This window comes from Salmo trutta, chromosome 19 (genome assembly GCF_901001165.1).
Source record: "Salmo trutta chromosome 19, fSalTru1.1, whole genome shotgun sequence".
Classification (NCBI taxonomy): Eukaryota; Metazoa; Chordata; class Actinopteri; order Salmoniformes; family Salmonidae; genus Salmo; species Salmo trutta.
This window is the reverse complement of record NC_042975.1, coordinates 13132904-13145558: the sequence shown is the minus strand read 5'-3', so window position 1 is coordinate 13145558 and position 12655 is coordinate 13132904. Positions and strand designations below refer to the sequence as shown.

The following is a 12655-nucleotide window of genomic DNA, read 5'->3' as shown; positions in this document are numbered from 1 at the left end:
GAGTGAGTGAGTGAGTGAGTGAGTGAGTGAGTGAGTGAGTGAGGGAGTCAATCAGCAGTCAGTCACAGAGACTGCGGTCATGTGAGAATGCTTTACACGTCAGTGGCAGGTCTCAGATGAGGCTACTAGTATTGGAGATCAGAGCTCCAGCTCAAACCGGTCAAGCCCTCTTTAATATAGCCACAGGAGGAGCCCACATTGTGGTGTACTGCCCCATTAAACACCCCTCGTCAGTCAGTCAGATACACACCCACACGTCACTCACCGAGGCAGGGGCTTCCTCTGCGCTCCTCTTTTTGGAACTGGAGTCGAAGAGGACATTTCTCCCCCGTCGCTCACAGTCTTGGTACAGTATCAATCTGATCTGGCTAGGGTCCAGCTGTGGGGATGACCAGCTGGAGAGAGAAAGTGAGGGAGGAGAGAGGACACAAGCATGAAGCATATGACCACGCTGGCACAACTTACAATGAATGTAGACCTTCTACTAAAACTATCAAACGGACTCTGAAAACATCAGCAGCATGTACAGACAGACATTCCCGAGTCAGACCTGTCCTCACAGTCAGAGTAGCAAAAGCCATCAAACTAAAAAGCTCTTTTAATCCGTCAGCCCTTTGGGTCGGCGGGCTTGGCCAGGCCAACAGTCGTACCATTGCTGCCATTCCGTCCCTCATACCATCGCCTGCCTGATGGGGAGCAGAGACAGCTATGGCCACCCACCAGCCTCCACCACATCACCAGCCTCCACCACAGGGGCGAACAGAGACAGCTATGGCCACCCACCAGCCTCCACCACAGGGGCGAACAGAGACAGCTATGGCCACCCACCAGCCTCCACCACAGGGGGGAACAGAGACAGCTATGGCAACCCACCATCCTCCACCACAGGGGGGAACAGAGACAGCTATGGCAACCCACCAGCCTCCACCACAGGGGCGAACAGAGACAGCTATGGCCACCCACCAGCCTCCACCACAGGGGCGAACAGAGACAGCTATGGCCACCCACCAGCCTCCACCACAGGGGCGAACAGAGACAGCTATGGCAACCCACCAGCCTCCACCACAGGGGGGAACAGAGACAGCTATGGCAACCCACCAGCCTCCACCACAGGGGGGAACAGAGACAGCTATGGCCACCCACCAGCCTCCACCACAGGGGGGAACAGAGACAGCTATGGCCACCCACCAGCCTCCACCACAGGGGCGAACAGAGACAGCTATGGCAACCCACCAGCCTCCACCACAGGGGCGAACAGAGACAGCTATGGCCACCCACCAGCCTCCACCACAGGGGCGAACAGAGACAGCTATGGCCACCCACCAGCCTCCACCACAGGGGGGAACAGAGACAGCTATGGCCACCCACCAGCCTCCACCACAGGGGCGAACAGACACAGCTATGGCCACCCACCAGCCTCCACCACAGGGGCGAACAGAGACAGCTATGGCAACCCACCAGCCTCCACCACAGGGGGGAGCAGAGACAGCTATGGCCACCCACCAGCCTCCACCACATCACCAGCCTCCACCACAGGGGGGAACAGAGACAGCTATGGCAACCCACCATCCTCCACCACAGGGGCGAACAGAGACAGCTATGGCCACCCACCAGCCTCCACCACAGGGGCGAACAGAGACAGCTATGGCAACCCACCAGCCTCCACCTTAGGGGGGAGCAGAGACAGCTATGGCCACCCACCAGCCTCCACCACAGGGGGGAACAGACACAGCTATGGCCACCCACCAGCCTCCACCACATCACCAGCCTCCACCACAGGGGGGAACAGAGACAGCTATGGCCACCCACCAGCCTCCACGACAGGGGCGAACAGAGACAGCTATGGCCACCCACCAGCCTCCACCACAGGGGGGAACAGAGACAGCTATGGCCACCCACCAGCCTCCACCACATCACCAGCCTCCTGTTTGGCTTGGAAGGCCATAAAAGACGGACGAGACAGAGGAACATTTCTATAAATTCTGAGGGATGGGAAGCAGTGTGTATATGTCTATTTCTAGCTGTTTATTGGAGGGATGTGAGAAGGGGTCCTCTTAAAGGCTACTGTTCAAATTTGTGGGGGGATGACGGGGTGAAGGGTAGCCTATTGAGAGGGAGTGAGAACAGCTCAGTCACAGCCTACGGGTATTTGTGTTCTCTATGTCACTGTGGTCTCTCAGGGCCAGGGATGTGTACTGGTCAGGGCTACCAGTGTGTGTTGTGTGACCTGCTGTTTACCAAACACTGGTGACAGTAGAGTATTACCAATATTCCTAAAGGGTTAGCCATTCACTTTGGGGGGGGGGGGGGGATTAGTTCTTCTCAAGCCCCGAGTCCAACGCCCCCGTCTCAGTCCCCAGAATCTATGCTGCAATAGTTTATGTGCTGGGGGGGCTAGGGTCTGTCTGTCCTAACTGGTGTTGTTCTCCTGTCTTATCCGGTGTCCTGTGGGATCTTAAGTATGCTCCCTCTAATTCTTCCAGCTCTCTCTCCCCTCCCGGAGGACCTGAGCCCTAAGACCCTGCCTCAGGACTACCTGGCCTGACAACTCCTGGCTGTCCCAGTCCTCAGTCCACCTGCTCCTACTGCTGATAAAGTTTCTGTTCACCGGACCTGCTACCTTATCCCGGACCTGCTGTCTCGACCCTCTCTCTCGCTCTACCGCACCTGCTGTCTCGACCCTCTCTCTCGCTCTACCGCACCTGCTGTCTCGACCTCTGAATGCTCGGCTATGAAAAGCCAACTGACATTTACTCCTGAGGTGCTGACCTGTTGCACCCTTCATAACCACTGTGACTATTATTTGACACTGCTGGTCATCTATGAGCGTTTGAACATCTTGAAGAATGATCTAGCCTTAAATGGTCATGTACTGTTTTAATCTCCACCAGGCATAGCCAGAAGGGGACTGGCCACCCCTCAGAGCCTGGTTCCACTCTAGGTTTCTTCCTAGGTTCCTGCCTTTCTAGGGAGTTTTTCCTAGCCACCACGCACCTACATCGCTTGCTCTCTGGGGTTTTAGGCTGGGTTTTTGTATAAGCACTTTGTGACATCTGCTGATGTAAAACGTTTTTTTCTAAATACATTTGATTGATTGATAAAGTAACTTTTAATCAAATTCTCCATTGCTGAATGCTAATTTCAAAATTGTTTGATAATTGGTATCACATTAGCCTAACGCATAATGGCTGTATATTATTCAAAATTGATTCAGTGTCAGGGTCCTCACAATTATCTGGGTTCAATGTCCCCTCTATGTGCCCATCATCAAACCTTCACTCAATGACAGCACTGATCGAGGAGGTAAACGAAAAACAAGATTCAAGAAATTAAGGCTAGAAAGCAGATGGTACATCATAGTCATCATCCTTGGACTCAGTAAAGAACGTCAGAGTTCCAGCCTTGTCCATGAGGCCTACCCTGGGAAGAATCAGCATTTTAAGGCAGGCCAAGAATACTCCCATCCCAATTGTAGAGAGCAGAGCAGATTACCTTGTCAAACACTCTGCCTTCGTCCCAAATGGCACCCTATTCCCTTTATAGTGCACTACTTTTGACCTCTGCTCTGGGGGGTCCGATTTGGGACGCACCCTGAGACAGCCCAGGTTTTCCATAGCTCCATCTGTTCAGAAACCTATTCCCTCCCCAGACAACTAAGTCATCAATGATGTCCGCTCTGAAGCATGCATGAGGTATTCACTGACGGATGAAGAACAGATTTGTCACCAACACACATTAGGCTATTCATATTCAACTAGTCTCATTATGGCCTACAGTTTTAGGCAGTGTGACGTAAATACTGTACAGCCTACATTATGAGATCCAATGATAGTCCCGCCAGTCTAGAGCCCCGGTCAATGTTTCAAGACCACATTATTACTGCTCAGCATGCTGCTATGATAGCCATCTTCTCATATAGCCTAGGGAGTAATACGATTCAGCTTAAACAGAACACACCACAAAAACAAAACATTCAAAATGAGCTTTGCAAATCATTTCTGCAGCTAGGATACTCAATTGAGTCAAATCAGCCCTCTATCTTATCAGAACCGTAGTCAGCAGACAAGAAAGTGGAGCAGTTGATGAACTTTGTATCATTTAACCAGGGACAGAAAGACAGAGAGAGAGAGAAACAAGGAAACAGACCCTGTGACAGTCAGACATCAGCAGAGCCATTCATAAAACCATCAGCACATGACTACAAGACTGTTACATACAGCAGCACTGACCTCAATTAGGACTGAGCCTATAAAAAGAGCCTACACAAAAGGTCTACTGTATAAACAACATATTCATTTCCTTGTAGTAGCCATCTCTCAAAGCATACAAGTGTTTCTCTATCTCTCCCTAGTTTGTGATTGTTTGAAATGTACTACTATTTAGCCTTTGTAATAACAACAACAATTTCCCTATAGACCAAGTCTATCAATCAGAGCTACAAATAAGCAATGAGTGAGGAGCCGGGGCCTTGCAGTGCCAAAGTAAACTCCCTAAAAATGACAGAAGACAGACAGCCTTTGACTAAAAGACGGTAAACACTGGTTACAAATAGAGAAGCAACTCTAAGCCGTCAGAGATCAAATCTCCACCACATTAAATTGCATAACACAGCAGCAGATTTACACCAGTGTTTCCCTTATATTAATTTAGCAGCAGTGACCGCTGGGAAAAATACATAATATATATATATACACACTTCTTCCAAGACGTGGTTTTAAATGGATAGTCATTGGCTCAATTACAGCAAGCCGTTGGCCTCCTCTAGTAGTAATGTCCCCCCCCCCCTCAATTGTGTAAATCTATTGCAACGCAGCTGAACAACTAGTAGATCACAGCACAACACACACTCTGCAGCGCTCTGTGAAGCTGAAAATACAATCCAGTTAGGAATTCTAACCACATTCAAATCCAACACAGTCAAAGCCTAAAACAGTATCACAAAAACCCAACAACAATTATGCACACAAAAAGCATCAAGCTGGGTAAATATTACTGGGTACCTGGGCATCATTGTGCGTCTGCCAGTCTTTCCCCTACACTCCCCCAGAGCGTGGCTAAGAATAGCACCTAACTAAATGCACACAACATGAGACAGTCAGGTGATCTTTGCACTGTGCTGGACAAAGGCATCCAGGCACAGCCCACTGGTCGGGCGTCTTGTCCCCCTCTGAAGCTGAAGAAAGAGACCGGCAGAGCCATCCACTGGAGGACTTCACAGGGAATAATCTGTCCTCCTCACTGTGACCTCAAACAGCCCTCCCTCCCACCGGACTGGCACAAGCTACTCAGGCCATTGGCACACACTGTGTGAATGTGTACTTATGTCGTTCAAAACTGTGAACTTGGAAATATCAGACTTCCGAGCGTTCAAGACAACTGGGAACTCGGGGGGGGGGGGGAAACAAGCTCCGACTGGGGAAAAAAAATGTTTTAACGGTCATCCACCTCGGAATTCCAAGTCGGAAACTCAGGCATCTTTCTGGAGCTCTGACTTTCCGACCTGAAGACCATTGATGTTATGATTTGACATAGATAATCAACCTCTGTAACATAATGGTGCTTTCAAGACAAAAACTAAGCTGTGACACTTTTTCTATGTCTGATGTGGGGGTCGTTTTTGAATCCACAGCGGGTACTTTCCAGGTCAGTATTCTGGTGAACCGAGCCTGCTAGGCTATACTATAACACTCTGGGCTGAAAATTAAACCCTGCTTTAGGACACAGTTGGCTAGAATAGAATTATCACGCTTTCTTGTGGGTGAGAGAGTACACCTGCTTACCCCTCGTCATTGTCCACTCCAACACAGTAACTGGATCTGTGGGCAACACACACAGTCTACTAGTTTTGCATGGTACACCGAAACGATGGTACTTTTTCGTTATAAAAAATGAATACAACTGTTCGGTACTAGAATTTCTTACGTTCAGTACTTCTGTCAATTATGTCTCACGTGATTCAGAGGATCAAGTTTGAAGAGACTGCTTCTATGCAAATGTTGATCAGTACAATAAAATTATATATTCTCCTAACTGTTGCCAATAAAATAAATCCTAAATGGAAGGGATTGTTTGTAATCTGTTGCCCCATAAAATTAGCCGAAACAAGCTCAATAACTCAATGCATGCACCACACTCCAAACGAATAATATGCATCCACCTGTATTGACTTACCCAGTTTATCAAGAGATTTTCCATTCAAATAAACCACTAGCATTGTTGTTTTGTAGTTAGATTGGTAAAAGTCACATTGATTGTACGATTGTATAATTGATTCATTAATACATGGTTGTCTTAAAAAAATCAAATGTAACGATATTGAAATCAAAAACATTGAACAGAGCAGTAGCTGAGTTCAAGTACCAGTATGTGACTATGGAAAATACGCCTGTTTCTTTGTTGTGGTATTGTTTTGGTCTCGTTGGTAGAGTATTGTGGTACATTAACAACACTGACACCTACTACAAATTAAATAGTCAGGGAAAAGAGCCTTTCACCTCACTCACCCCATTCCGGGTGTGTGTGTGTCTGTGTGACCCCTTGAAGAGTGTCAAGATGTGAAACCCCTCTCTCTGGGGCAGGGGTCAGAGGGCACTGGAAGAAGTGGGAATCCTGTCTCCATTCTCTCACAACCCCAGAGAAGCCAGAAGATGCTAAACACACACACGGGCTTCAAAATGTTCAAATCAACGTCTGTTTACTTTCTTTGACAACAGGAATGACTGGATACTACTAAACCGTTTCTTTCAACGGCCCTACCTTAGCTGGCTCACAGACACCTGACTGACAACCTGTTGTGTTTCCTTGGTTTCAGCCAGGTGAGCACTCACTTCTGCATTCCACACTCACATGATCTAATGAGTCACATGATCCATGAGTGTGTGTGGATGACATCACATCCACTTCTCCAGGCCAACCATGTTCAACCACTGATTGTTCAACGGATAGGAATCCAGAGGAAATCCTAAACCCAAGGTCTGTGTGTCTATGACTGAGTGGATCATGCTCCATCGTGAGTGTGTGTAAGAATGTTGTGTAATGTGTTTACTTTACACCAGTGGAGGCTGCAGAGGAGAGGACGGCTCATAATAACTTATGGAACAGAGCAAATGGGACCAAAAACATGGAAGCCATGTGTTTGATGTAGTTGATACCATTCCACTTATTCCGTTCCAGCCATCACCATGATCCCATCCTCCCCAATTAAGGTGCCACCAACCTCCAGTGCTTTTTGAATCTTATCAGACTTGCCAAACTAACATTCTCTCTGGGGAAAATAAAGTTATTCTATGTTATAGTGCTGAGCGAGAACTGAAAATTGTTATTGAGTTTCTCTTTTTTTACAACTAATTGACCAATGTCGAATCAATTATTTGAATTCCATTTCGTTCAGTTTTTTTCTCTGAGCTCAATGCGCACATTGTGCCATTTTTTCTAGAGATAAATCAGATCAAGCCCGAACTGTGCGATGTAGTTAGGAGTTGTAGTTTCCAACAGGCCAATATTCTACATAGTTTAGTGCAGAAAACATGGTCATTAACTACAATGAACATAATCCATTGCGCAGCTACTTGTCCGGTATGTGATTTTCTTTAACGCCTGCTACATTATGTTAGTGTGGGGCAGACACGGAGAGAGACAGAAGAATGCATGACCAAGAGGTATCTCTACCTGAAAATAAATGATCTAAGTGATTGATAGTAGGCACTCAGCGATCATAAAAGTACCTTATTTACTTTGAAGATCTACTAAAATAGTGATTTTGTCAGACAGCAGCTCTATGATGAGATGAGATGCCTTGAAATTAAATAGTCATCAAATAAAACGAATGTAATATACACAACTGAATAAATGATAAGTAATATGAATAAATGATGATTAACTATTTTGCTCATTAAGGATAAACCATTTTTTAAGGACAGTTAGTGTAAAGGGACAGTTAGTGTCTTTGTGCCAAGGCAGACAACAGATGGTACAGCCTATGAATAAACAAGTAAGCTAACATATCCAGGGAATGCATGATTTAAATTTTGATGTGCAACCTGTCAAAATAGGATCCAGAATGATCAGATTTATTTCTGACTCTCCAGAGATGAATTTGCCGACATCTTTGTGCATAGGCCTATTGGCCTAGGCATTTAACTCCTGTCAAACTCATTCCACGGAGGGACGAGTGTCTGCAGGTTTTCACTCCTCCTTTGAACTTGATTGATGAATTAAGGTCACTGATTAGTAAAGAACTCCCCTCACCTAGTTGTCTAGGTCTGAATTGAAAGGAAAAAACAAAAACCAGCAGACACTAGGCCTTCCATGGAATGAGTTTGAAACCCCTGCCCTACAAGGGCCGAAGGAGCCTGCTGGTTTTCTGTTTTACCCAGTAACTAAAACCGTCTTTGTCCCGCAATTGCATTAAAAAAAAACTACACCAAAAAGGACACTGCCAGTACCATGGCCCTATTATGCAAAAACTGTATTAGCTGTGATAAAAGTAACATAATAATTGATAATTGGCAAAGTAACAGACAGTACGTGCAAAATCAGAAAGCTTTTTGAGCATACTAGCTTAGATCCATTTAGAGACCAGTCAAAGCAAGGGCCAATAGGACTCTAGTCAAAAGTATTGCACAAGCCTATATAGGGAATATGGTGCCCTTTGGGACACAACCTCTGATTGACAATTCTGAGACACAGCGAACAGGGTTTCTGGCAAAGTTAGTATTAAAACCAAAGTTGGAATTTAGAGAGTTAGATTAAAATCAAGAAAACAAAATGCAGGTAAACTTAAAAACAGGTTTTCAAAGGCTTTGGATGTGGTTTGTGAAGAAACCCTGATTGTGCTGCTAACTAACATAGCACGGAAGAGTTCCAGAAATAGGCCTAATAGGCTAAACAACTGTACATTTGATAGCCTAAATCTCACACAAATAGGCTGATTAACCTCTCTTGGGTAGGGGGCAGTATTTTCACGTCCGGATAAAAAACGTACCCGATTTAATCTGGTTATTACTCCTGCCCAGAAACTAGAATATGCATATAATTGTTTGATTTGGATAGAAAACACCCTAAAGTTTCTAAAACTGTTTGAATGGTGTCTGTGAGTATAACAGAACTCATATGGCAGGCCAAAACCTGAGAAGATTCTATACAGGAAGTGCCCTCTCTGACCATTTCTTGGCTTTCTATAGCCTCTATATGGAAAATAGAGGATCTCTGCTGTAACGTGACATTTAAGGCTCCCATAGGCTCTCAGAAGGCGCCAGAACGGGGAATGATGACTCTGCAGTCCCTGGCTGAAAAACAGTAGCGCATTTGGATAGTGGTCGATCTGAGAACAATGAAACGGGTGCACGTGAAGAGTCCATTGTACATTTTCAGTGTTTGAACGAAAACAACGTCTCCCGGTCGGAATATTATCGCTATTTTACGAGAAAAATCGCATAAAAATTGATTTTAAACAGCGATTGACATGCTTCGAAGTACGGTAATGGAATATTTTGAATTTTTTTGTCACGACATGCGTCCGCGCGTCACGGTTCGGATAGGGACCTGAACGCACGGACAAAACAGAGGATATTTGAACATAACTATGGATTATTTTGAACCAAAACAACATTTGTGGTTGAAGTAGAAGTCCTGGGAGTGCATTCTGACGAAGAACAGCAAAGGTAATCCAATTTTTCTTATAGTAATTCTGAGTTTAGTGAACGCCAAACTTGGTGGGTGTCAAATTAGCTAGCCCGTGATGGCGAGCCATCTACTCAGAATATTGCAAAATGTGCTTTTGCCGAAAAGCTATTTTAAAATCTGACACCGCGATTGCATAAAGGAGTTCTGTATCTATAATTCTTAAAATAATTGTTTTTTGTGAACGTTTATCGTGAGTAATTTAGTAAATTCACCGGAAGTTTTCGGTATGTTTGCTAGTTCTGAACGTCACATGCTAATGTAAAAAGCTGGTTTTTGATATATGAACTTGATTGAACAAAACATGCATGTATTGTATAACATAATGTCATAGGAGTGTCATCTGATGAAGATCATCAAAGGTTAGTGCTGCATTTAGCTGTGGTTTTGGTTTTTGTGACATTATATGCTAGCTTGAAAAATGGGTGTGTGATTATTTCTGGCTGGGTTCTCTCCTGACATAATCTAATGTTTTGCTTTCGTTGTAAAGCCTTTTTGAAATCGGACAATGTGGTTAGATTAACGAGAGTCTTGTCTTTAAAATGGTGTAAAATAGTCATATGTTTGAGAAATTGAAGTAATAGCATTTTTAAGGTTTTTGAATATCGCGCCACTCGATTCCACTGGCTGTTGACTAGGTGGGACGATTTCGTCCCACATACCCGAGAGAGGTTAATAGGCTAGTCTTTTAATTAAAGGGGCAGTATGCAGTTGAAACAAAGTGTCTCCCCTCCTGTTTTAGTAAAGTTAGTAGGGCTGACCCCAATTAGTCGACTGGTCAATTGTTTGGTCGTTATGCTTTTGGTCGACCACACACACACACACAGTACCACTCAAAAGTTTTACAACACCTACTTAAGGGTTTTTCTTTAATTAGACTATTATATTTGTAGAATAATAGTGAAGACATCAAAACTATGAAATAACATGGAATCATGCAGTAACTAAAAAAGAAACAAATCAACATATTTTAGATTCTTCAAAGTAGCCACCCTTTGCCTTGATGACAGCTTTGCACACTCTTGGAACTCTGTCAACCAGCTTCACCTGGAATGCTTTTACAACAGCCTTGAAGGAGTTCCCACATTTGCTGAGCACTTGCTGGCTGCTTTTCCTTCACTCTGCGTTCCAACTCATCCCAAACCATCTCAATTGGGTTGAGATCGGGTGATTGTGGAGGCCAGGTCATCTTATGCAGCACTCCATCACTCTCCTTCTTGGTCAAATAGCTCTTACACAGCCTGGAGGTGTGCTAGGTCATTGTCCTGTTGAAAACCAAATGATAGTCCCACTAAATGCAAACCTGATGGGACGGCGTATCGCTGCAGAATGCTGTGGTAGCCATGCTGTATAAGTGTGCCTTGACTTCTAAATAATCACCAACAGGGTCACCAGCAAAGCACCATCACACTTCCTCCTCCATGCTTCATGGTGGGAACCACACATGCAGAGATCATCCATTTACCTACTCTGCATCTCACAAAGACACGGCGGTTAACTCTAATGAACTTATATTCTGCAGCAGAGGTAACTCTGGGTCTTCGTTCCTGTTGCGGTCCTCACAAGAGCCAGTTCCATCATAGCGCTTGATGGTTTTTGCGACTGCACTTGAAGAAACTTTCCATATTGACTGACCTTCATGTCTTAAAGTAATGATGGACTGTCATTTCTCTTTGCTTATTTCAGCTTTTCTTGACATAATATGGACTTGGTCTTTTACCAAATAGGGCCATCTTCTGTATACCACCAACATAACTGATTGGCTCAAAGAAAGAAATTCCACAAATTAACTTCTAACAAGGCACACCTGTTAATTGAAATGCATTCCAAGTGACTACCTCGTGAAGCTGGTTGAGCGAATGTCAAGAGTGTGCAAAGCTGTCATCAATAGGCAGACCTGATTACTTCTTATCAGTGCTTGATTTGGACTGAAATATGTTCCGGTACTCATTTTGGGTGCTGGTACTGTTTCTATTTAGGTGCAGGAGCACCAGAACACTTTTGAACTAATATACTTTAAAAAGGAACAGGAGCTCAAGCAGTAGAACATTTGAGGTGCTGGTACTCAGCTCCGGTGAGCTCCTGCCCAAGTCAAGCACTGCTTCTTATCCCTTGCGCAAATAGCCTACAGCTGTGTCTGTCCTGAGCTCGGGAAACTGTGGGCCCAGAATATTTTATACAATGTTGCTAGCAAAGCACAAGCTTTGGCTAGACCCAAGTTAATAGTTGATACAATGTTTCAAGTTCGTTTTAGACAGGCCATGTGTAGCCAATGTGATTTATAGGATATTTATTTTTTAAAAATCAGGATATTTTCTACCTGCAGGCTGCAATGTTTTTATTTGTTGGCTTTATGTAGGCTATTTTTTACATAGTTGGCAATAGAAGTAATTTTTTTAGGTTTATCATTTTCATTTAAATAGAATTTTGATCAACCACATGACAATGATTTTGAGATATAACGTTATTATAAATGCAACTTTCACGAAAATGTGCATATGAAAACCATAAGTGGAACGCAGATCGGTAGAAATAAGAAATTGGCATTCCGCATGAGAAAGCTTACCGGCAACTTCAGGAGAGTAATGGTAGAATCTGCGAAAGTTAGCAGGAGAATAGTTGGGTCTAGACTAGAGGTCTACCGATTATGATTTTTCAACGCCGATACCGATAATCGGAGGACCAAAAAAAGCCGATACCGATAAATCGGATGAGTTTTAGATTTTTTTAATTTATTTGTAATAATGACAATTACAACAATACTGAATGAACACTTATTTTAACTTAATATAATACATCAATAAAATCAATTTAGACTCAAATTAATAATGAAACCTGTTCAATTTGGTTTAAACAATGCAAAAACAAAGTGATGGAGAAGAAAGTAAAAGTGCAATATGTGCCATGTAAACAAGCTAATGTTTAAGTTCCTTGCTCAGAACATATGAAAGCTGGTGGTTCCTTTTAACATGAG

General features: G+C 44.2%; 1 protein-coding gene across 1 annotated transcript in view; it reads right to left on the bottom strand.

Moving 5' to 3' along the window:
- The window catches only part of fnip1 (folliculin interacting protein 1), a 53167-nt gene that overhangs the window by 30309 nt on the left and 10203 nt on the right, over positions 1 to 12655 (bottom strand). The window contains exon 4 of the mRNA XM_029701859.1: positions 266 to 395. Within this exon, the coding sequence (XP_029557719.1) occupies positions 266 to 395 (130 nt within the window). The remainder of the gene's footprint in view (positions 1 to 265; positions 396 to 12655) is intronic.